This window comes from Symphalangus syndactylus, chromosome X (genome assembly GCF_028878055.3).
Source record: "Symphalangus syndactylus isolate Jambi chromosome X, NHGRI_mSymSyn1-v2.1_pri, whole genome shotgun sequence".
NCBI classification, from domain to species: domain Eukaryota; kingdom Metazoa; phylum Chordata; class Mammalia; order Primates; family Hylobatidae; genus Symphalangus; species Symphalangus syndactylus.
This window is the reverse complement of record NC_072447.2, coordinates 60,990,763-61,014,152: the sequence shown is the minus strand read 5'-3', so window position 1 is coordinate 61,014,152 and position 23,390 is coordinate 60,990,763. Positions and strand designations below refer to the sequence as shown.

General features: G+C 47.8%; 2 protein-coding genes across 4 annotated transcripts in view; both read right to left on the bottom strand.

The window, feature by feature from the left end:
* The window catches only part of LOC129475042 (zinc finger protein 674-like), a 981,285-nt gene that overhangs the window by 169,216 nt on the left and 788,679 nt on the right, over positions 1 to 23,390 (bottom strand).
* Positions 6,800 to 22,129, bottom strand: USP11 (ubiquitin specific peptidase 11). 3 transcript variants are annotated; one of them, XM_055266877.2, is made up of 21 exons: positions 21,876 to 22,129; positions 15,957 to 16,066; positions 15,655 to 15,785; positions 15,225 to 15,342; positions 14,682 to 14,827; positions 14,479 to 14,540; positions 14,251 to 14,353; positions 13,679 to 13,852; positions 13,430 to 13,588; positions 12,822 to 13,046; positions 12,606 to 12,689; positions 12,402 to 12,496; positions 11,527 to 11,733; positions 10,587 to 10,639; positions 10,213 to 10,455; positions 10,051 to 10,121; positions 9,655 to 9,767; positions 7,912 to 8,061; positions 7,714 to 7,829; positions 7,435 to 7,523; positions 6,800 to 7,341 (listed from the first exon to the last, which is right to left on the bottom strand). In XM_055266877.2, the coding sequence occupies exons 1-21, from the start codon at positions 22,049 to 22,051 to the stop codon at positions 7,204 to 7,206; spliced, it is 2,763 nt and encodes a 920-aa protein (XP_055122852.1). In that variant the 5' UTR covers positions 22,052 to 22,129; the 3' UTR covers positions 6,800 to 7,203. The 3 variants fall into 3 exon arrangements, with proteins under 3 accessions (XP_055122852.1, XP_063490467.1, XP_063490468.1); XM_063634397.1 differs by having other exon boundaries at positions 10,213 to 10,452; positions 21,876 to 22,123; XM_063634398.1 differs by lacking the exon at positions 21,876 to 22,129 and adding an exon at positions 21,562 to 21,580.

Here is a 23,390-nt window from a genome sequence, read left to right as displayed (position 1 = left end):
GTTTATGATCATCCCTGAGTTTATGCTAATGAGGTGACTCTTGGAGGGCCCCTAGATAGCTTCAAATGAGGGCTGTTTGCCAGTCCCACCCTGGGCCTCTGGGGAGGGGAGAAGGTCTGGAGATTGAGGTAATCATCCATCTCCAGCCAATGGCTTCATCAATCATGCCTACATGATGAAAAGTCCATAAAAACCCCTGAATGAAGGGTTTGGAGGGTTTCTGGGTTGGTAAATACAGCAACATGCTGTGGGAGGGTGCCCCTTCCATATCTAGTCCTATACATCTCTTCCATTTAGCTGTCCCTGAGTTGTATCCTTTATAATAAACCAGTCATAGTGAATAAAGTGCCTTCCTGAGTTCTGTGAGCCATTCTAACAAATTATCCAACCCGGGGAAGGGGTTATGGGAACCCTGATTTACAGCCGATCAATCAGAAGTATGGGAGGCCTGGGGTTTTCAATTGGTGTCTCAAGTGGAGGCAGTTATGTGGGACCAAGCCCTTAACTTGTGGGGTCTGACACCAATGCCAGGTAGTTAGTGTTAGAATTGAATTGAATTGTTGGACACCCAGTTGGCATCTGAAGAGTTGGCGAACTGGTTGTTGGTATGGAAAAAAACCCACACATTTGGTGTCAGAAGTATTCTGAGGAAAAACAATTCAGAGTATGCCATATGTTAAAAAAGTTAAATAGAGACATTGAGGATATAAAAAATACATTGAATGGAATTAATAGCACATTAGACATTGCAGAAGGAAATATTAGTTACCTTGAAAGCATAGCAATAAAAACAATTGAAAACAAAATACATGGAGAAAAAAACTCCAAAAATTGAAAAGAGCATCAATGAGCCACGGGACTTCAAGCAGTCTAATTTATGAGTAATTTGTATCCGTGAAGGAAAATAGAGGAGAACTTCAGAAAAAAAATTTTTTTTGAAGAAATACCAGACAAAATTTTTCCAAATTTGATGAACACCAGAAACCTACAGATCCAGGAGGCTCAAAGGACCCCAAACAAATGAATGAAGAAAATTACACCAAGGCATACCATAATTGAATTGCTCAAAACCAGCGCTAAAGAGAAAATCTTTTTTTTTTTTTTTTTTTTTGAGACGGAGTCTTGCTGTCGCCCAGGCTGGAGTGCAGTGGCGCAATCTCGGCTCACTGCAGGCTCCGCCCCCGCCCGGGGTTCACGCCATTCTCCTGCCTCAGCCTCCCTAGTAGCTGGGACTACAGGCGCCCACCACCTCGCCCAGCTAATTTTTTTGTATTTTTAGTAGAGACAGGGTTTCACCATGTTAGCCAGGATGGTCTCGATCTCCTGACCTCGTGATCCACCCGCCTCGGCCTCCCAAAGTGCTGGGATTACAGGCGTGAGCCACCGCGCCTGGCCAAAAAGAGAAAACCTTAAATGCAGCCAGTGGGAAAAATGGGACATGTTATGTACATAGGAACAAAGAGAAGGATGACATCAGATTTCTCACTTGAAACAATGCAAACAAGAAGACTGGGAAGCGGCCGGGCATAGTGGCTCACGCCTGTAATCCCAGCACTTTGGGAGGCCGAGGCAGGTGGATCACCTGAGGTCAGAAGTTTGAGACCAGCCTGGCCAATATGGTGAAACTCCGTCTCTACTAAAAATACAAAAATTAGCCAGGTATGGTGGCACACACCTGTAGTCCAAGCTACTCAGGAGGCTGAGACAGGAGAATTGCTTGAACCCGGGAGGTGGAGGCTGCAGTGAGCCGAGATCACACCACTGCTGTCCAGCCTGGGTGAGACAGAGCAAGACTCCATCTCAAAAAAAAAAAAAATCTTCAAAGTACTAAAACATTTTTTAAAAAAACTGTCAACCTAAAATTCTATACTCATGAAAATATCTTTCAAAAAAATAAGGTGAATTGGGGCACGGTAGCTTTTTGCAGAGACCCCCTCTCTACAAAAAATTGTATTTCTTTTTTCTTTTTTTTTTCTTTTTTCTTTTTTTTTTTTTTTTTTTTTGAGACAGAGTCTTGCTCTGTTGCCAGGCTGGAGTGCAGTGGCACGATCTCAGCTCACCGCAACCTCCGCCTCCCAGGTTCAAGCAATTCTCCTGCCTCAGCCTCCTGAGTAGCTGAGATTACAGGTATGTGCCACCAAGCCTGGCTAATTTTGTATTTTTAGTAGAGATGGGGTTTCTCCATGTTGGTCAGGCTGGTCTCAAACTCCCAACCTCAGGTGATCCACCCACCTCAGCCTCCCAAAGTGCTGGGATTACAGGTGTGAGCCACCGCACCCGGCCAAAAAATTGTATTTCATGTGTATAGAATCCCAGTACTTTGGGAGGCCGAGGTGGAAAGAGTGCTTGAGCCCAGGAGTTCAAGGCTGCAGTGAGCTATGATTTTGCCACTGCACTCCAGCCTGGACAACAGAGTGAGACCCTGTCTCACAATAAAAAGAAAAAGAAAAGAAAAAAGAAAATTGACTGTTTCAATAAAAATAACAGTGTATTTTGGGGTTTATAACATATGTAAAAGTAAAATGCATGATACAACAGCATAAAGGCTGAGCAAGAAGAAATGGAAGTACACTAAACATCTTATACTGTATGCAAAGTGGTATATATCACTTGAAGGTAGACTATGATAAGTTAGAGGTGAATAATATAAACCCTAAAGCAATTGGTAAAATAAAACCAACAGTTGGCTGGGCGTGGTGGCCCATGCCTGTAACCCCAGCACTTTGGGAGGCTGAGGCAGGAGGCTCACTTAAGCACAGAAGTTTGAGACCAGCCCTGGCAACATAGCGAGACACCGTCTCTACAAAAAATAAAAATAAAAAAAAAATAGCTGGGCATGGTGGCACACGCCTGTAGTCCTAGCTACTTGGGGGGCTGAACTGGGAAGATCGCTTGAACCCAGGAAGTCAAGGCTGCAGTGAGCCATGATTGCACCACTGGACTCCAGCCTAGGCAACAGAGTAAAACCCCATCTCTAAAAATTAAAAAAGAAACCCAAACCAAAAATCCAAGAGTTATAGTTGATAAGCCAAGAAAAGATAAAGCAGGCTAGGCATAGTGGAGTGGCTCAGGCCTATAATTCCAGCCACTTGAGAGGCTAAGGCAGGGAAGATCCCTTGAGCCCAGGAGTTTGAGACCAGGCTGGGCAACATAGTGAGATCCTATATCCAAAAAAAAAAAAAGAAAAAGAAAAAGAAAAGACAAAAATCTATGTTGTGTGTGGGAAAAAAAAACAACCCGTAACACACAGTGATGTCAGCCAGGCATGGTGGCTCACGCCTGTAATCCCAGCACTTTGGGAGGCCAAGGCGGATCATGAGGTCAAGAGATTGAGATCCTGGCCAACATGGTGAAACCCCATCTCTACTAAAAATACAAAAAATTAGGCCAGGCACGGTGGCTCACGCCTGTAATCCCAGCACTTTGGGAGGCTGAGGCGGGTGGATCACGAGGTCAGGAGTTTGAGACCAGCCTGGCCAAGATGGTGAAACCCTGTCTCTACTAAAAATACAAAAATTAGCTGGGTGTGGTGGCGCGTGCCTGTAATCCCAGCTACTCAGGAGGCTGAGGCAGGAGAATCGCTTGAACCTGGGAGGTGGAGGTTGCAGTGAGCCAAGATCATGCCATTGCACTCCAGCCTGGGTGACAGAGCAAGACACCATCTCCAAAAAAAAAAAAAAAAAATATATATATATATATATATATATATATGTATATACAAAAAATTAGCTGGGCGTGGTGGCATGCACCTGTAGTCCCAGCTACTCAGGAGGTTGAGGCAGGAGAATGGCATGAACCCAGGAGGCGGAGCTTGCAGTGAGCCAAGATGGCACCACTGCACTCCAGCCTGGGCAACAGAGCGAGACTCCATCTCAAAAAAACAAAAAAAAAAGAGGAGTGATATCACCAAAATGGAAGACTAGGAAGCTCCGGGCTCTGGCTCCTTAACAGAAACATCAAAAAGCAAACAGAATTGTTAGAGCTAACTGTGTCAAAGTGCTGGAAAATAGTTGATATGGTTTGGACTTGTGTCCCCGCTCAACTCTCATATAGAATTGCAATCCCCATTGTTGGAGGAGTGGCCTGGTAGGTGATTGGATCATGGGGGCAGATTTCTCCCTTGCTCTTCTCACCATAGAGTTCTCATGACATCTGCTTATTTAAAAGTGTGTGGCACCTCCCCACTTCACTCTCTTCCTCCTGCTTCAGGGCAGGTAAGACGTGCCTGCTTCCCCTTCACCTTCCACTGTGATTGTAAGTTTCCTAAGACCTCTCAGCCATACTTCCTGTACAGCCTGCAGAACCATGAGCCAATTAAGCCTTTTTTATAAATTACCCAGTCTCAGGTATTTCTTTATAAATTACCCAGTCTCAGGTATTTCTTTATAGCAGTGCGAGAACAGACAAATACAATGGTCAAAAGTTTACAGCAACTGTCCAACCAAGAAAAAGCCATCTTCTAAATGGGAGTATTGTGGCATTTTTACTTGCCCTTCCCCCACTGTCTGCCTGGCACGATGGCAGTCTTGGTCAGTCTCAAAGCAGCTGCCTCATTCCCAGCTCCCTCCCTTGAACTGGAGGGAGCAGAGATCTTATCTGCAAATTGTTGTGTACGTACTTTCTATTTGTCCACCTGTTCTCTATTTCTTTATTCTTGCCTTCTTCTGGATTATTATTCTTCATTCTATTCTCCCCGTTTGTTTGAAACTATTTTTCTGTCCTTTAGTATGATATCCTTTTTTTCTTTGAGATGGAGTCTTGCTCTGTTGCCCAGGCTGGAGTGCAGTGGTGCTATCTCAGCTCACTGCAACCTCCGCCCCCCGAGTTCAAGCAATTCTCCCGCCTCAGCCTGCCAGTAGCTGGGACTACCGTGTGCCACCATGACTGGCTAATTTTTGTTGTTTTAGTAGAGATGGGGTTTTGCCATGTTGGACGGGCTGGTTTCAAACTCCTGACCTCAAGTAATCTGCCTGCCTCGGCCTCCCAAAGTGCTGGGATTACAGGCGTGAGCCAGTCGTCTCTTATTTCTCGAGTCTTAGGCATGTCTTGATTCAAGGTGTCTTTGGTTAGATCAGAGAAGTTATTTTAAATGGATTTACTTTGGGTGGGCTTGGTCCGGGACTGATTATCAGTGAGGAGACATTCCTGTACTTACAGCCCATTGTTTTTTTGTTCGTTTGTTTGAGATGGAGTCTCACTCTGTCACCCAGACTGGGGTGCAGTGGCACAATCTCAGCTCACTGCAACCTCTGCCTCCTGGGTTCAAGCAATTCTCCTGCCTCTGCCTCCCAAGTGGCTGGGATTACAGGCATGTGCCATCATGCCTGGGTAATTTTTGTATTTTTAGTAGAGATGGCGTTTCGCCATGCTGGCCAGGCTGGTCTCGAACTCCTGACCTCAGGTGATCCACCCACCTCGGCCTCCCAAAGTGCTGGGATTACAGGCGCGAGCCACTGTGCCTGGCCCTTACAGCCCATTCTCACCCAGCCCTTTATGCCTGCTTCCTTATCTGCAAAATGGGGTGACAGTAGTGCTTCAGTCATGTCGTCTTCATGAGCCTTCAATGACAGCTTCTGAGTTCCTGGATCCAGTCATACCCGAAACTAGTTATTTCTGTTCTTACTTTTGCTAAGTCAGTTTGAGCTGGGCTCCTCACAGCAACTGCCTTGATTTCTGCCTGTGTCAGTAGAATGACTGGGAGGTTTGTGGGTGGCAATGCTGGGGCTGAGTGACCCTCACAGTGGGCCTGCCCAGACCCAGTGCAAAGGCAGAAGGCTGGGGGGAGTGTTGAGGCCCTGACCATGTGAATGGTCCCTCAGCTGCCACCGATCAGGATTCCCCTCACCCATCAGTGTGAAGGGTTGGATGGCTTATTTATGTCCAAATTCCTGTGGCAGGTGTTCAGTGTCGTCTGGGGTGAGGTTGGAGGGAACCTGCCTGGTGTGGGAGCTGGGGTCATGATGGGAGAGGGGGCTGACTACAGGGGCCACACACACAGAGCACATTTGTCCTGGCAGGTTGGCTGGTCTGCCAAGTGCATGTATCATCTCCAAAGGAGGTCTCAGGGGGACAAAATCTTCTCAGAGGACACTACTGGGGGTCTGTGAGGCGGTCTGGGGAATAGCATCCTTTTTTTGAGATGGGGTCTTGCTCTGTGGCCCAGACTGAAGTGCAGTGGCACGATCATAGCTCACTGCAACCTCAACATCCAGGGCCCAAGTGATCCTCCTGCCTTGGCCTCCCAAAGTGTTGAGATAACAGGTGGCACCTGACCTGAGAGGAGTATTTTTATGTCCCCAAACTACAAATTTGCCCACATGGATGCATCCGTCCCACGTGCTCCATTTCCACATTGCCTGTAAGGCAGCTCATGTCTGCAGATTGAGTAGGAGTCCTGGGTCCAGACAAGCCAAGCACCCCCACCAGGGACCGACTCTAGGGTAGCACATGAGGTATACTGACCTCCTGACAGGCCCTGAGCAATTCTGTGACCTCTGTACCTCAGTATCCCCATCTGAAACTGGAGATGACAACTCTTGCATGAGATTGTTGTGAGGATTACGTATCAATATTTGGAAAATGTTTTGGAAAAAACTGGGCATGCCATTGGTGCTTGGAATCGTGCCTGGCACACAGAGGGTGCTTTCAAAGCACTTAGAACAGCAGCACCCAGCCCACAGCTGGTGCTCACTAACCACTCAGAGCTGCACCTATCACACATCTGGCCTTTGATAAGAACACAGAACACAGGCATAAAACTGTGCTTAGTTAAGTCCACAGAGGAAAAAAACCACACTGCTGAGCGGGGAGCAGACTGGCACTTTATATATACACACACACACAGCAGAAGGTACAGGGCCTCAATAAGAAAATACACTCTGTGTTCAGGTGAACCCCCATCACCACCCACGCAGAACACTCCGGGCTGAGAAGAGGGAAGGGCACGACCATAAATAAAGACTAGAAGGGAGGGTCACTGCTGGAAGGGCAAACACAGGCGGGGCGCGCACTGCTAGGAGGAGACACGACCTGTTCTTTCCCGGGAGAGAGCGATGCAGCGGCACAGGAGAACAGTAGCCACGACTAAGTCTGCAATGCCTGGCGGGGGCACCTAACACGAATAAGAGAAGAGGGGCAGACACGAGAAGCGAGATTGCAGAGAGGGCTTTTTTTTTTTTTTTTCTGTGGCAGGACCCAGGGCTCTCAATTAACATCCATGAACTCAGAGCTGGGTGGGGAGCTGCAGGCAGGGGAGGCTGGAGCGCCAGATGAGCAGGCCGGGGACAGCAGGCGTCGCGCCACGTCCTGGCGTTGGTAGAAGAGGACATAGGCTGCCTTGGACTGTGGGGAGAGGACAGGAGTCAGTGTGGATTGTGGGGGTGGGGAAGTGGAGTCAGAAGGGAAGAAGGGGAGGAGGGAGGATGGAAGTCACACCTCGATCTGATTCTCATTCACAGGGGAGACGCTGTTGTCATCAAAGTAGTGCCACTGGCCGCTGTCCTTGTTGCAGGCAAATGTTGTGTCTGAAAGGGAGGAACAGTTATCCTCGCCTACCCTTCCTGCCTCTCAGAAGTGTCCAGATTCACTCTGTCACTCCTCCCACCACAATAACCTCACCACTAGCTCACATCCCTAGTCACTCACTGGGAAGGTCCTGATCACCCCCCTGCCCAGAACGCCCAGGGCAGGCCCCACCCACAGCCTGGCACATACAGTGTCCATCACGCATGCCCCCATAATGGTTGGAAACCGCGATGAGGTCATATTTGTACAGCTCCGGATTTGACTCATTCTGTGGCTGGATGACAAACTCAGAGAAGTCCAGGTCCCTGTGGGTGGGGAGAGGGTTAATACTGGTACACCCCCTCCTTTCCCTGCCTTCCCCCAGCCATCCTCTCCCTGGCCCCTGACCGGATAGGAAACTCCACGAGGGTGTCCAGCTTCTCTCGGGAGAACTTGGTGTAGGAAAAGCGTTTCAGGTGGATGATGAGAATCTCCGGCAGCATCCACAGGTCCAGCTTCTTGGTTGCCAGCTGGTGCTGCTTGCAGGAGGGGCAGTACCTATAGACAGAGCCCGAGTCAGCAAACGGACTTTTTCTTCTTATTTTTTTTTTTTTTGAGACAGAGACTCGCTCTGTTGCCCAGGCTGGAGTACAGTGGCACGATCTCAGATCACTGCAGTCTCCACCTCCTGGGTTCAAGCGATTCTCCTGCCTCAGCCTCCCGAGTAGCTGGAATTACAGGCATGCACCACCATGCCCGGCTAATTTGTGTATTTTTAGTAGAGACAGGGTTTCACTATGTTGGCCAGGCTGGCCTTGAATTCCCGACCTCAAGTGATCCACCCGTGTCAGACTCCCAAAGTGCTGGGAGGACAGGCATGAGCCACCATGCCCATCCAAAACGGACTTTTTCTGAGCACCTACTGTGTGCCCTTTGTACTGCCTCTCATATGCCATGTCTGGCTCAGAGACACTGCTCTTACTATTAGCCCGTCTAGTATTCTAGTTTGCTCTGTTCCTGTTAAAATCCTTTCACTCACTCGTCAAGTGCTTACTATCTTTTGTATATGCACTCATACTATTTTTTGTATTTTTGTTTGATTTCTGTTCCATGAGATGCTAGTCTTATTTTAGAGCCCACCTCTATCCTTCTAGTTTCCTCTCTTCACATTTTAGTCATTCGTTCATTCACCAGTATTTGATTGCTTGTTTAACCCTTTGGAACTATTTTGTATTTCTGTTCCATTTCTGCTCCACGGACATGCTGCTCTTATTTCTGAGACTAGGGAGTGTGGTTTTGGTTCTCTTTTTGTTTATTCTGCAAGTGTCTACTGAGCATCAACCGAACACTCAACACTATTATAAACAGGTAGAAGCAACACACAGTGAACTTAAGTCTTCAGAACCTCAAGGAGTTGACTCTAACGAAGATGACAAATAACACAAAAGCGGATAGAGGACATCACATCAAGTGGCATCGCTGATCTAAAAAGTAATGCTTGGCTAGGAAGAAAAGAGCAGAGAGGGGATGGAGAGGGATGGTGGGGAAGGGTGATTTTTAACAGGGTAGTCAGAGGAGGTCTCTCTGATGAGGTCACATTTGATCGGAGACCTGAGCATCGTAAGGAGTGAAGTCCTGTAGATCATTGGGAACAACATTCCTGGAGAAGGAACAGCACAGGCCAAGGCTCTGGGGTAGGAGTCTGCTCAGGGGATTGGTGGCCAGGGTGGCAAGAAGGGTTTGAGCGTGGCGGAGGGAGGAGGGAGGTATACTTAAAGAGCTAAATATAGGCCAGGTGCGGTGGCTCACGCCTGTAATCCCAGCACTTTGGAAGGCCAAGGCGGGTGGATCACCTTTAGTCAGGAGTTCGAGAACCAGCCTGGCCAACGTGGCAAAACCTGTTTCTACTAAAAATATAAAAATTAGCCAGGCATGGTAATGGGTGCCTATAATCCCAGCTACTCAGCAGACTTAGGCAGGAGAACTGCTTGATCCTGGGAGGCAGAGGTTGCAATGAGCCGAGATTGTGCCACTGCACTTCAGCCTGGGTGACAGAGCCAAACTCTGTCTCAAAAAAAAAAAAAAAAAAGCTAAATATAGTAGTGCCATCCTATGAAACCCCCACACACAGGCCCCGCTCTGGCCCCTCACCAAGGGTTTTCCTTCTCCAGGGTCTCCACAGTGGTGAAGAGCTCAATGCACTCCTGCAGCCGCACGGGAGCCTTCTTCATCACGTACCCAACGCAGTCATGCTTCACGTAGCCCTAGGATTGGGTGAACAGACGGCCAGACGGCAGGGTGTGAGGACAGGTGGAGAAATGGGGAGTGGGGGCCCGGCGGGGGAGACACACAATGAGTGGGTCAGAGCACCGAATTTGAAGCTAGGAACCTCAGGCCCTGGAGCTCTCAGTAGGTGTTCAGGCCCCAAGGCCAGGCTCGACCTGGATCTCTTGGCTCTGTTCCCAGCTGGAGAAGTTGTGGGGAGGATGTATGAAGAGTTGAGGGGCAAGAGCTGAAAGTACCCCCCATCCCTGGGATCTCATTTACCTCAGCCTCTACCTCGTCATAGTAACGCTTCTTCATCTCTGGCTCCCAGTCGATAGCAATGTACGGCTGGGCTGGGGGTGAGGGAGAGGTGGTCATGGATCCTGCTGCCAGGAAATCTCCCCTCCAGCCTCCCCAGCCCTTGCTGATAGCCAAAGGAGATACCATGGACTTCTTCAGGGGAGGTTGTACGGTCGCTGGTCCCATTGGAGTTCACCGTCTGCAGGGTGAACAGCTGCTTGCGTCGTCGCCTTGGGGGCCACTGAGATGTGCCAAGGCAATTGTCCAGGAGGAACGGGCACCTGTTCGTGACTCCAGAGCTGGGCCCAGCCTGCTCTGGCTCAGGGTCTCGGAGGCTGCCCCCAGTTGAGGGCCCAGGGACGTCGTCTTTATCCTCCTCGTCATCTTCTAGGACAGGAGGATGTCAGAGATGGGAAGGTGTGAGCCTCAAGTGCTAAGCTGCAATGCACACCTAGACGAACCCTATGTGGGTCAGACCTAACCCAGAGCCCCCGCCCACTGACTGTTAGCCCCCTCACCTTTCTCATCCCCATCGTCCTCATCATCTGAGTTGGGTTTGGTCACGTAGCGTCTGCGACAGAGCAGAGGAGACTCCCAAGGCAGGGGTACAAGGACAGTGGGGATAGAGCCCGGGATTTTACTTAAGATAATGGGAAGCCATTGGTAGACCCACATGTAAACCGTTCTGAATCAGGTGTGAGAGGGCTAAGGGGGTGACACGTAAATGCATGAAGAGGCCAAGGCTGTCAGCAGTGGCCTGAGAGTGAAGGAACTTGTGTCCCAGTCAGAGGTGTGGAGTGTGAGCTGGGCGTGGTGGCACACGGCTGTAATTGCAGCTATTTGGGAGGCTGAGGCAGGAGAATCGCTTGAATCCGGGGGATGGAAGTTGCAGTGAGCCAAGATCACGCCACTGCACTCCAGCTTGGGCAACAGAGCAAGACTCCGTCTCAAAAAAAAAAAAAAAAAGTGTGGAGCATGGACTTTTCAGTCTAATAAGCCACTGCCAGACAGATACATGCCGGCTGTAACTCCCCATCAGAGAAAGCCTCTGAGGAGTGACTTCTGAGTGCAAGATGAGGGGGAGAATTCTGATAACACAATGCTTTGTGTGCCATGGTAAAGACTCTAGATTTTAGGCAAAATGAAAATTTGTCAGCAAAAGGACAAAAAACCAAGACTCTCAAGGAGGGACAACGGTCTCCAGGAGAGACAACTGAAGACAACATGAAGTTGTCTGTGTTTTGTGCATCTTGTTCACCTCTGTATCCCCAGCACCCAAGAGAGGCAGTAGCAAAGCCAGAGGTCTAGAGAAAGAAAAAACCTACAGGTTCTTCTATGGCCATGTTAAGTTTGGACTGTCTTTTGTTTGTTACAGGGGAGGTGAAAAATAAGCAGCTAAACACCCAAGTTGGAGTTCAGACCCCTCCGCCCCCTACCCCCAGGAAAGAGGACACTTACGAGAGCCGGTACATCAGGACGTTATACAGGCCCTCCCAGGTGAAGCGGTCCCGGGGCACTGATACCAGGAGGGGGTGCCCAAAAAGCATCAGGCCATAGTAGGAGTTGTTGTAGTCACGGGCAGGGGTGCGCTCCCGCAGGTAGACAGGAACCACGATGTCCTCTCTTGAGCCCTCGATGGCCTCAATGCGACCTGATACCTCATAGCTGTGGGGGGGTGGACAGCAGGCACACCTGATCAGGGCCCCCAGAGAGTCCCTGACTCTGCCCTGGCTGCCCCACCCACTCATCCTCACAGCCTGAAGGCATTTTATTTATTTATTTATTTATTTTTGAGACGGAATCTCACTCTGTTGCCCAGGCTGCAGTGCAGTGGTGCGATCTTGGCTCACTGCAAGCTCCGCCTCCCAGGTTCATGCTATTCTCCTGCCTCAGCCTCCCGAGTAGCTGGGACTACAGGCGCCTGCCACCACGCCCGGCTAATTTTTTGTATTTTTAGTAGAGATGGAGTTTCACCGTGTTAGCCAGGATGGTCTCGATCTCCTGACCTCGTGATCCACCCGCTTCAGCCTCCCAAAGTGCTGGGATTACAGGCGTGAGCCACTGCGCCCGGCTTTATTTATTTTTGAGATGGAGTTTTGCCCTGTCGCCCAGACTGGAGTGCAGTGGCGTGATCTTGGCTCACTTGAACCTCTCGGGTTCAAGTGATTCTCCTGCCACAGCCTCCCGAGGCACATGGCTGAAGCTCTGCGCAGGGCAGATGCCCAGTGAACGAGGCAGAGCAGGGAAGAGAGAAGGTGGTTAAGGCAGAACCATACAAAAGGAAGTGGACCAAGTTCCTGAGGAACCGCCACCTCCGCGTCATCCCCACTCACACAAAGATATCATCACGGTCCAAGATGCTGCTCAGAGGCTCCTCCAGCTGATAGAGCTTATAGAAGCGGTGACTGAAGACATCAGCCACCATCATCTAGGAATGGGATACGGAGAGGGGACTGTTAGTCTGCATGGCCTCCCCAGGCCCTTCTACCTCCTTGCCCTGGAATCCCATCCCATCCAGCCTCCTTCTGCAGTCTCACCCTCTCTGGCGAGATGCCCGTGTGTTTGGACAGAGCCACACATAGATCCGAGATCTTGCCTTTCTTGGGGACCACGAGCCGGTGCTAAGGGAAAAACGGTATCCACAAAAGACCAAAAGGGCTTGTGGTGAGTTAATGCAGGAAGTCTTGAGCTATGGCAGCTAATCAAACTCTAGGTGTCCCTCATCATGTCCCCAGGCCCCCACTGCCCCACACCTGCTCTGGCTTGCGGCGCGGATCCATGGGGATAAAGAAGACCTCCAAGACCCTCTTGTGGCTGATAGGCAGTGGAACACTGAGGTAGCAGAAGGGGTCGAAGGTCACAGATACATTTCCACAATCGGGGCACACCAGCGTGGATTTGAAGAGGCCGTGGAAAGTGTCCACGATCACAGAATCGTTCCGCCGTTTGTGGTTTTGCCATGCCTCCTGTGCCACCTCCTGTTGATAGTGTCATGGTGGGTGGTGGGGCTTGCCCAGGGTAGGAGGAAACCATGGCTTGGGGTGCATTCGAATGGGGTGAAGCAGAAGGCCACTGCTAAAGTCCAGAGGCAGAGCTCCAGCTAGGGATACATGGAGACTATGTTCATGGTCAAGACTGGGGGTCATTTAGGGCAGGAGACTGGGTTGGGGTTTACTCTGGGTTGAGTGTGGGGGCAGATATGGTATTGGAACTAAGGTTAGGAGTAAGGCTGGAGTTGAGGTCAGGGTAGAGGAACTTAACAGAAAATGGTGGCGTGTTAGATATCCCAGGGAGGCCAGAAACTCCCCGAGGCAGAGGCCTTGGTGATGTTAATGGGACTGCGAATGCGGGGACAGCCTACCTGATCCGGCCGCCCAGCAGCATCGCACAGCTCCACATACTCCTTCTTCTTCACCCGATTAAGGTCCTCATGCAGCCCGTCCAGGAGGAATGACAGCAGCTCCTGAGAGTCATGCTGCTGGTAGCCCAGAAATTGGGATGCAAAATGGCCGACCTTATTCTAAGAAGATGGGCAGGATTATCAGAGTGAGAGGGAGTTAGGAGAGCCAAGAGACGTAGGGGGTCAGGGGTGCCCAGGGTTGAGTCACACCTTGAACACATGTGGCACAATGGAGCGGTGGTGGCCAGACCACGCCTGCTTCACCAGGTCTGCATAGGCCTCTGCGATCTCACCCTTCATGCCCAGTGGGTTGCGGAAGTTGAGCTCCTCCAGGTAGCAGTTGTTGAGGAAGTACTCGGTGAGCTGTGGCACATTGCTGAGGCACTGCAGAGGCCAGAGACCAGGTGAATGAGGCAGAGGGGAGACAGAAGGTTCAAAGTAAGGATATAGAAAAAGAAGCCAGGAGGAAAGAGAGAGGAAAATGAGAGAGAAGGAGAACGGAGGAGAGAGAGGAGCAGGAGAGTAGGGGAGAGAAGGCATTAGGATTTCACGAGAAGGAAGAATGTGGGAACAGGGAAGAGAAGAGGGAAAACAAGGGCAAGCTGAGAGAAGAGGCTGATAGTTCAGGAATGAACATGGGTGTGTCACTTCAGACTTGTGGGGCCTTAGCTTTCATCCTGATCCCTTGCCCTGTAGTCCCCTCAGGACCCCAGCTGTCCCCAATCCTCAGCTCTTGAAGCCCAACCCCATGGCTGTGCCAGACACAACTATAATGGCCCAACCTGCAGGGCCGAGTTCATGAAGCACGTGTTGCCCAGATTGGTGAGGCCACAGATGCCTGGCTGGCCCTTGAAGTCCTCATCTTCTTCCGACATGTTGTTGTTCCTGGGGTTAGATGAGAAACTGTCAGCTGAGGGCCTGCTGCATGGGGGTGCAATGTGCTCATGGGCTAAATCATTTTGCCTACTGTGGGACGCCCCTGCTCTGGACCAGATACCCCAAGGGCTCACATGACATGCAGCTGTGCGCTGGGCCAAGTGCCATCTTTCTTGCGGGTCTCCATGATGATCAACTGGGTTGGAGAAAGAGAAAGAAGGAAAGGTATTAATGGAGGACATTATGGGTACCTAGCCTTCATTTCCCCCAACCTGAGTACTGCCAGGTGAGTCTATCTGCCAGTCCACCTGAACAGAAAAGCCCTCCCCACCCTTACCTGCCCAGTCTCAAGGGCCGCGTCGAGAACTGTGATGTGTGTGTCATACAACCTATCCAAAGAGCCTTCTGAGTTCTTGGCCCAAAGCCGCGTGTCTTCCTGGGGCTCCACCAGAAACCGCTCCCGAGCTGTGCGCAATACTAGGCCTGTGCGGGGTGATGGAGTACATTCAAGATCTTTGTGAGACCCAAAATGATCGATCCATCTGGGCACACCTGACTCATCCCTATGGACCTCACATGCTTGGCCAATACCTGTGTCCTCAATCAATCTCCAAATGACTGGCCCACATTCCAGACTGCAGATCTCCAGCAAATATCCTCTGCCACACCATGTAAGCCACTGGAATGTAGCTCACATACCCTCAGGGCTCTAGTAGACCCCCTCAGTGCCTCCACCCAACTTAGCCAATGCCTTCTGGGTCTTCCAAAGTCTGACCAGTGCCTTCTCAGTCAGCTACAGCTTAACCCTATGCATCCTCAAGTCACTGAGTTGGGACTACTAGCTAGGAACACCAACCCACTGCATGACCCTCAGACTCACCAATGGAATCGGTATGGCTGAACTGAACAGTGTGAGATTTGCCCAAATCATTGTGCCGGACAAGCAGCAGTTCTACTGGGTACACTTCGACCTTCTGGATGTTGGGCAGCTCTATGACCTGTAAGGGTAGAGGGGTGCAGACACAGGTGTACCCACACAGACACGGCGCTATGACCTCTAAGATGAGAGGAGCACAAACTCTGCCTTACACACATAGCATACAAACACACATATACAATGGTCTGTAAAAGGAGCCACACAGGGGAACACACACTGCAGACACACAAAGATACCTGTATGATGAGCTAGGAGGGGGAAGAGAGCAGACATATGTGTACCTACCCAGCATACATGGATCTGGACCCATGCTGGGCCTACAAGGCTTTCTTACTAAACACTCCCTGCCATGCATCCTCCCCATCCACTATACCTTGCGTTCAATGGGTGGCTGGCCATGCTGTAGACCATACCAGCTGACCAGGTAATGCCAAGCAGCTGCTGGGAGCAGCACATAATCCTCGCCTTCCACCAGTCCCTCCTTGAGGCGCCAGTTTATCTCATCTGTGGGGTGGGGGTGGAGGTAGCAGAGGAAGAATCAGCAAAGGAAACTGACGAATAACTCTGGCCACCCCACCAGTGACCTAGCACACGGAATGGGCTTATGATCATCTGTAGGGACGGAAGGGACAAGAACTCCAGGGCTAGGGCGAGGAGGAGGCAGAGGCCTTGTACCTTGAAAGAGTGTGGCATTGTTGATGCAGCCAGGGAAGGTGCTGGAGTCCTGGTCCCCTCCCTGCACGTATGCCTCCCACTGCTTATACCAGTGCTTCTCCACAAGGAACCTGGGGCCCAGACAGGTAACAAGGGTGTTACACGGGTAGCTGAGGATTAGCTATACAACTTCCCATGCCCATCAGACTGAAAGTATTGACACATTATAATTTAAGATGAAAAGTTTCAGCATCATATAAAAATAAATTAGAAGCAAAATTTATTCAGCAAAACTCAGATTTGTATGTTAGATAACTTCTTAGTATTAAAAAAGAAATCTGATTAAAAACAGAAAATGTGCTCAACAATGGCAAACAAACCAACAAAAAATCCATACTTACAGTGCTAGGAAACATGAGGTTTTATTATAGAATAAAAGATAATTCATTTGAATTAGTCTGTGGGATAACCCAGTTAAGTTAGGCTCAAGATATCTGCCATCTGCAGCTAATTTTATAAGGCTTTAGCCATTCATTATGTGTTTGTTTCTAAAGGATACATCAATGGAAGCATAATTCTTCAGCTAAGAACTGGATTTGATAAATGATGAAAAATCTGCTTTTACAAGGAGCAAAGAATTTAAAATGCTAAAAAAGAATCATAAGGTTTTCCTTCAAAAACTGCATACTGGAAAAAAAAAAAAAAGACCGGGCACAGTGGCTCACGCCAGTAATCCCAGCACTTTGGGAGGTCGAGGCGGGTGGGTCACCTGAGGTCAGGAGTTCAAGACCAGCCTTGCCGACATGGTGAAACCGTCTCTACTAAAAATACAACAAATTAGCCAGGTGTGGTGGCACGTGCCTGTAATCCCAGCTACTTGGGAGGCAGAGGTATGAGAATCACTTGAACTCTGGAGGCAGAGGTTGCAGTGAGCCGAGATTGCACCACTGCACTCCAGCCTGTGCGACAGAGTGAGACTCCGTCTCAAAAAAAAAAAAAAAAAAGAACTGCATATTGCTGTTGTTCATCATTTTTTAATTTAGAATTTACTTTGGCTTTATAGTAAATTTCTGAGCTTATGGTTCTCTTAAAAACTGTGATAAAAACACGTAACATAAAACTTACCATCAACCATTTTTCAGTATACAGTTCAATTAGCTCTCTTTTAAAAGTGAAACTTATATGTACAAGGATAACCATTTAGAACTATATTGAAATCTGCCTTTGTGAGAAATCCTGAAGTTTGGACAATACTTGACATATAATAAGTACTAAATGAATTTTAGCTGTCATTGTTCTGACAGCTTAGACTTCAGGACTTGGACATAAAAGCTCACAGACATAAACCTCCTCCTGCCTAAACACACACACACACACACACACCTGTTCTGCTGTGGCATTTCTGACACATAAAAGGCTATCCCAAATATTGAGCAGCCTCAAATAAATGCTTTTTAAAAAATAACCAAATTTGATGAAATACACATAACATTATATTGGTTGGTTTTCAAGCAATTTAACCTCATTATTATCATTTTTTGAGACAGAGTCTTGCTCTGTCTCCCAGGCTGGAGTGCAGTGGCACAATCTCAGCTCACTGCGACCTCTGCCTCCCGGGTTCAAGCGATTCTCCCAATTTAACCTCATCAATGTGATTCTTTAAAATGTCAACTTTCCCTTGTTCATGAAAGGATCAGAGAGGTGGGAGGATAGAGGGACAGACAAATCTTGGAATAGTCACAAGTCACCTAGATAGGCAAACATTTCTGTGGGTTTTTTGTTGGTTTTGTTTTTTTGCTGCACTGACCCCCACAGACCCTGCCATATCACTCACACCAGGGAAACAAACCCCTCTGTGCCGGTGGCTCAATGCTCAGACCCAACCCTGCACCGCACACACCACCATCCACCCTTTGTGGCTTTACCTGCCTCCATAGCCAGTCTATGAAGTTAATTTGTTCAGTAAAGCTATAGTTAACAGTACCTTCCAATGCAAAGGTAGGCACTGCTCAACTTTTTTGAAAGCAGATTTTGAACAAAAAATAACATTAAAATCACGCTGTAGAGTGGTAAGCAAAACTTCCAGACCTGGTTACAGGCTGAATTTCTATAGATTTCATAGAGGACTGACGTTTTACGTAATTTTTCACAGAATATTATTACCACATTGCTTCAAGTCAAAGATACTTTAAAAAAATCATTGTAACATCTCTGAAATCAGGATGTCTCACAATCTCTGTCAGGCCAGGTGGCAGTCACAATAAAGGTGCCATGGTCTGTATTAATAACACCCAAATTATTATATTTACAGCTGGGTATTCAATTTTTTGGATGCTATCATAAATGGTATCATAAAATTTAATTTTCTAGTTTCTTGCTGCCAGTATATACAGGTACAACTGATCTTGCTGAAGTCACTTAGGTTTTTTCGTGCTTCCTCAAATTTGTTGAAATGATATGAAATATGTGCTTATGGAAAAAAGTTACTAAACAATTCTTTATTTTCTGTCTTCTAGTTTTCTCTTGTGTCTGATTTGTGTTTGAAGATGGTTCATCTCACAAAAGGAAAAAGTGAAAATTTCCAAGGAGGCTATATTATTACAGATTTGAATTTGCCTTAAAATATAAGCTTCTCCCAGAAATTAAATCAGTTGTGATGACCAAATTAATTAACTACCCTCACCCAAATCTGCCAGCTGACAAAAGACAGAAGGTGCAAATATTAATACTGATACAAGATACATGATTTGGGGTTAGTCCATTACTTCAAAATGCTTTATAAACACACATATCCTGGCCACTTCAGCAAACCCCTGTAAAATGGAAAATGGACAGCAATAAAGAACCTTGAGATGCTTTGCTCTTACTAAATAGAGAAGCATTAACAAAGTGGAGTTTAGCAAAAATGCTTCTTGATAATATCCATGACAGCAGAGACAAACCGGCTTCAATACTGAACCAACGCTGGTGTGGTAATTTTTTTAATGAGGTAAAATTCACATAACATTAACCATCTTAAAGTGAACAATTCAGTGGTATTTAGAACATTCACAATGTTGTACAACCAACCATAACCTCTCCCTAGTTCCAAAATATTTCATCATCCCAAAAGAAAACCCAGTACTGGTGGGGTAATTTTAAAGGGTATTATCAAGGATGACAGGGTGTCATGTCCTTTCTACCAGTGACACAATCACAAGGCTACAAAGGTAGGAAGAGGCAAGGACCAAAGCCTCAAGGCCCTTTTGAACATCTTCAAATGGGTTATAAAACACTGTGGTTATTTTGTTTATTCTCAGGATGAAATGAGGCTTTTTCTTGCTGGAAAGGTGTGACGTAATGGCAGAAAAACACGGCTTGGGTTTGTATTCCCGATTTGGAAAATCTCAACTCATCTCCCCAGTAACAGAGATACACATTTCACTGGTGTGGTTATTAAAGAACTCTGTAGTGAGTAAACCTCACTCGAAAAAGCCTTAAGGTTAGATGTGTTTGAGGAACAGCAAGAGTCCAATATGGCCGGCCTGGATGGAGACAGGGAGGGAGAGCGTAATCAGAGAAGAGATATGGGAAGCCATCAGAATGCAAGCAGGAGACCAGCTTCATAAAGGCTTGCAATTCATTGTAAGGATTTTAGCATCTATGCTGCAAGAGATGGGAAGCTGTTAAGAGTATTTTGAGGAATGGCTGGACATGATACATGTTTTAAAAATAATTACTGCGTATGTAAAGAGAAAATGATACCTTTACAGTTGAGAAAGCTGGCCAACACTACCATAACCAAGTGATCAAGGTTAACATCACCAATGATGCCATGTGGATACCATGTATCACCCGATGCGAAGAGAAGGGCTCACAGTATGCATCCAGTAGAATTTTATATATGTATTCCATATATGTATAAAGTGAAAGCTTAGACAATACATACCACTTAGAGATGCATACAGTTGTGGTAAAACATTAAAGAAAAGGAAGAGACTGTTAACTCAAAATTCAGGATAAGTTTCCCATGGAGCAAGGAGGGGAATTTCCATCTGGGAGGGGCACAGAAGGATTTCTTAAGACAGTGTTCTGAATCTTAACATGGATGGTGAATTCACACGTTTTTATGTAATTATTATTTAATTTTTAAACTTTGAAATAGATTGAGAAAAATGGCAAAAATAATAGAGAATCCCCATATGTCCTTCATCCAGATTCTCCGTATCTAACATTTTACTCATTTGCTCAATCGTTGTTTCTTTACATGCATTTTTTTGGTATTTTTATTTATTTTAAAATGGACAAAAGTTGTATATATTTAGAGTGTACAGCATGAAGTTTTGACTTATGTATACATTGTGGAATGACTAAGTCAAGGCAATTAACACATCCATTACGTCACATACTTATCAATTTTTTTGGGGGTGGTAGAACATGTAAAATCTTCTCTAAGCAATTTTCAAATATACAATGAATTTATTAACTATAGTTGTACAATAGATCTGAACTTATTTTTCTTGTCTAACTGAAATGTTGTATCCTTTGACCAACATCTCCCCAATTTCCCCTTTCCCCTCGCCATATATAAATTTATATATGCTAAATTTTCAGGCATTTGAGAATAAACTGCTTACACTATGCGTTCTTATCCCTAAATTTTTCAGTATTTCCTATAAACAAGGATATTATTTTTCATAGCCACAATGATCACAATTAAGAAATTAGTAGTACTAGTATCTACCCACTTTAATAAAATTTCACCGATGTTTCCATTGCCTTTTACAGTAAAAGAGACAAAAATAATCTCATGATAAAAAATTCATTTTTAAAATAATTTATTTTTTTTCTGTTCCAGGATCCAATCGAGGATCACATGTTGCATTTAGTTATCATGCCTCGTTAAATCGCATTAATTCCTTCAATCTGGAACAGTTCTTCAGCCTTTGTCTTTCATGATCCTGACATTTTTGAAGAGTGTAGGCCGTTTATTTTAATAGGATGTCCGTCAATCTGGGCTGCGTAAATGTAATCTTTTTAGGTCTTACGTATTTCACAATTAAAAAACGAGATGCAACTCGGCGAGAAATAAAATGAACCCAGAAGCAGTAAATTTCAAAAAGCACTGTTTAGCAAGAAATCAGTAAAACAAGCCGATTTATCAAAATTCTCGTTTTTTAAAAAAACGACTTTTTCTTGATTCTAAAAACAAAACACTACCAAAATAGAAAACCAATTAAACATGGAAGGCTCCTCCCGTGCTAATCACCTGCACGTTCTCTCGACTCGGGAAGGCTTCCGCCAGAATCAAAAACCACTGCGCGTCATAAACTTTGCTTATTCGCAGGCGCCATTTTCTGCCTCATAGGCACCACCTCCCCTCCACTGTCGTCCCTCGGCCTCAGAGCACGCCCCTCGGCTCACGTCACCAACCTAACCTCGTTCCCAGGCTCCAGGCTCCTCCCCCCTCCCCCACGGAGTCCCCGCTCCCTCCCTCGGACCGTTCGGCTCCGTCCCGCTCTTCTGCTGACGTCACAAAGCTCGCCTCGTTCCCAGCCGCCCCAGAGCAATCGGAGACCGCTCCTCGCCCCCAAAAGTTGCATTACGCAGCGCAGGCCGCGCCCCCGCCTTATGTCGCAGAACCCACCTTCTTCCCAGGTTCCTACGCAGTTTCACTACGCAGGCCCGGCCCCACCTCCAGGACCGAAACTGGTCTCATCACAACAAACCCCATTTTGTTCTCCGGCGTCAGACTGCACCACACAGGCCCCGCCCCTTTTACAGACGTTGCGATTCATTCAAAGGCACTTCCCCGCCCCTTTAGCCCGCTGTCCCGCCGGCCACTCCCCCGCCCCCGCACCCCGCAGCAGCTTTCCCGCGGCCCTCGGCCGCCGAATCCCCAGCGGTTGTCAATGCCCCCACCGTCCCCTCTGCCGAGGCTCCACCGCAGCCCAGCCTCACCAGCTTTCGCCGGCCCGCAGTGGACGTTCTCGCCCACTCTCGCCGTTTTCTATCTGGCGCCACTGGCTGTCCAGCCCTGGCAGCTCCTCGTGCTGTGGCTCTCTATCCTCAGCCACCGCCGCTGCCGCCGCCACAGCCGCCGCCGCAGCAGCTGGATTTGCTGCGACCGTCGCCATCGCCGTCCGTTCTCCTCTACAGCCAACGCAGCTGTGCGAGATTGGAAGACGCCCCTCAACAGCCACTTCCGGATTCTGGTCCCGGAAACGGAAGCAGAGCCCCCCAAACAGTCGCGGGGCTACTGCCATATTGGAAATGGCCCCGCGCACAGAAGCGTCGAAGGGCTAGGTGGGGTAAAATCTTCAGTGGGAACCAAGAAAGACAAAAGTGCCTTGTGAGGTCCTAACGCCCTATAGACTTAGGGCACAGGTGGCATGGAAAGTGGAGGTTGAGGTTCCCGAGGTGGGCTAGGACTCCTACACTGGGAGCAGCGTTTTTGTTAGCCTGATCAGAATGCCCTTCATTGTGCCATCAAAACCCAGTGCAAAAGAGGTTTCCACCTCCAGAGACCCACCGAGGCCTGCGGGCTTTTGTTTCTCTTCCTGAACTAGATTTATTCACTAGACAAGGTGTTGAAGACAAGTTAGCCCCAGGCCCTATGTTTGTTGGAGTCATAGCAATCATAACTAAACTGTCCGCCCAGTTTAAGTGCTTTATTGGACTAAAATAGTAGCCTCAGGCAGCAGGTACTGTCCTTGTCACCCATGGGTAACAATGGGGACGCTGAGTACCAGAAACGTCCCTCAGCTAATTAGTAGTGGAGCTGCAGTTTAAACTTGAGAAATCTGGTTCCAGAGCTGTGACCTTAAACACCAGGCCAAACATTCTCCAACCGTGTGGTCCCAGCCTGTCTACTGGTCCAAAAATCCTCTTGGGGTTTCACAAAATGAAAACTATTTTCACAATACTTTTTCACTCTCATTCTCTCAGGGGTGTACAGTGTGATTGTCCAGAGGCTTCTGAATCCAGAGGCTGTATGACATAAGCAAAAACTCTTTTGAATGTCTTAAAGTTTTAAGAACATAAAGGAATCCCGAGACCCAAAGTTTGAGAACCCTCGCACTAGGCCAGGGTCTCTCAACCTCAGCACTGTCATTTCTTTGTTGTGGGCATTGCAGGATGTGTAGCAGCATCCCTGGCCTCTACCTACTAGATACCAAGTAGTACCCCTCAGGACAATCAGGTGTCTCCAGACATTACCAAAGGTCCTTTGGGGGAAAAATGTCTCTGGTTGAGAACCACTGCACTAGGCTATGCTATTCTTTCCTCTGCCGGGGCTGCCAGCCCCGCTGATGATGACTTTAATTTCGAACCTCCCTTCCCCCTCACAATCTCATAATTTACCTATTTTCAGTTAACCTCGGCGGGGCAGGGATTGTCTTTATTACTGTGATTCCAGCCCCCAGCCCAGACCTGGCATAGATGAGAGGTCACAAACTCAGTTGTGTAAGCTCTGGA

Coding starts and splice junctions, on each gene's coding strand:
- USP11 (XM_055266877.2), bottom strand. CDS start 22,051: ATGGCGACGGTCGCAGCAAATCCAGCTGCTGCGGCGGCGGCTGTGGCG. Junction 13,853..14,250: donor TCATGAACTCGGCCCTGCAG/GTTGGGCCATTA, acceptor TGGCCTCTGCAG/TGCCTCAGCAATGTGCCACA. Junction 10,640..11,526: donor GTCCTGATGTACCGGCTCTC/GTAAGTGTCCTC, acceptor GCTCTGTCGCAG/ACGCTACGTGACCAAACCCA.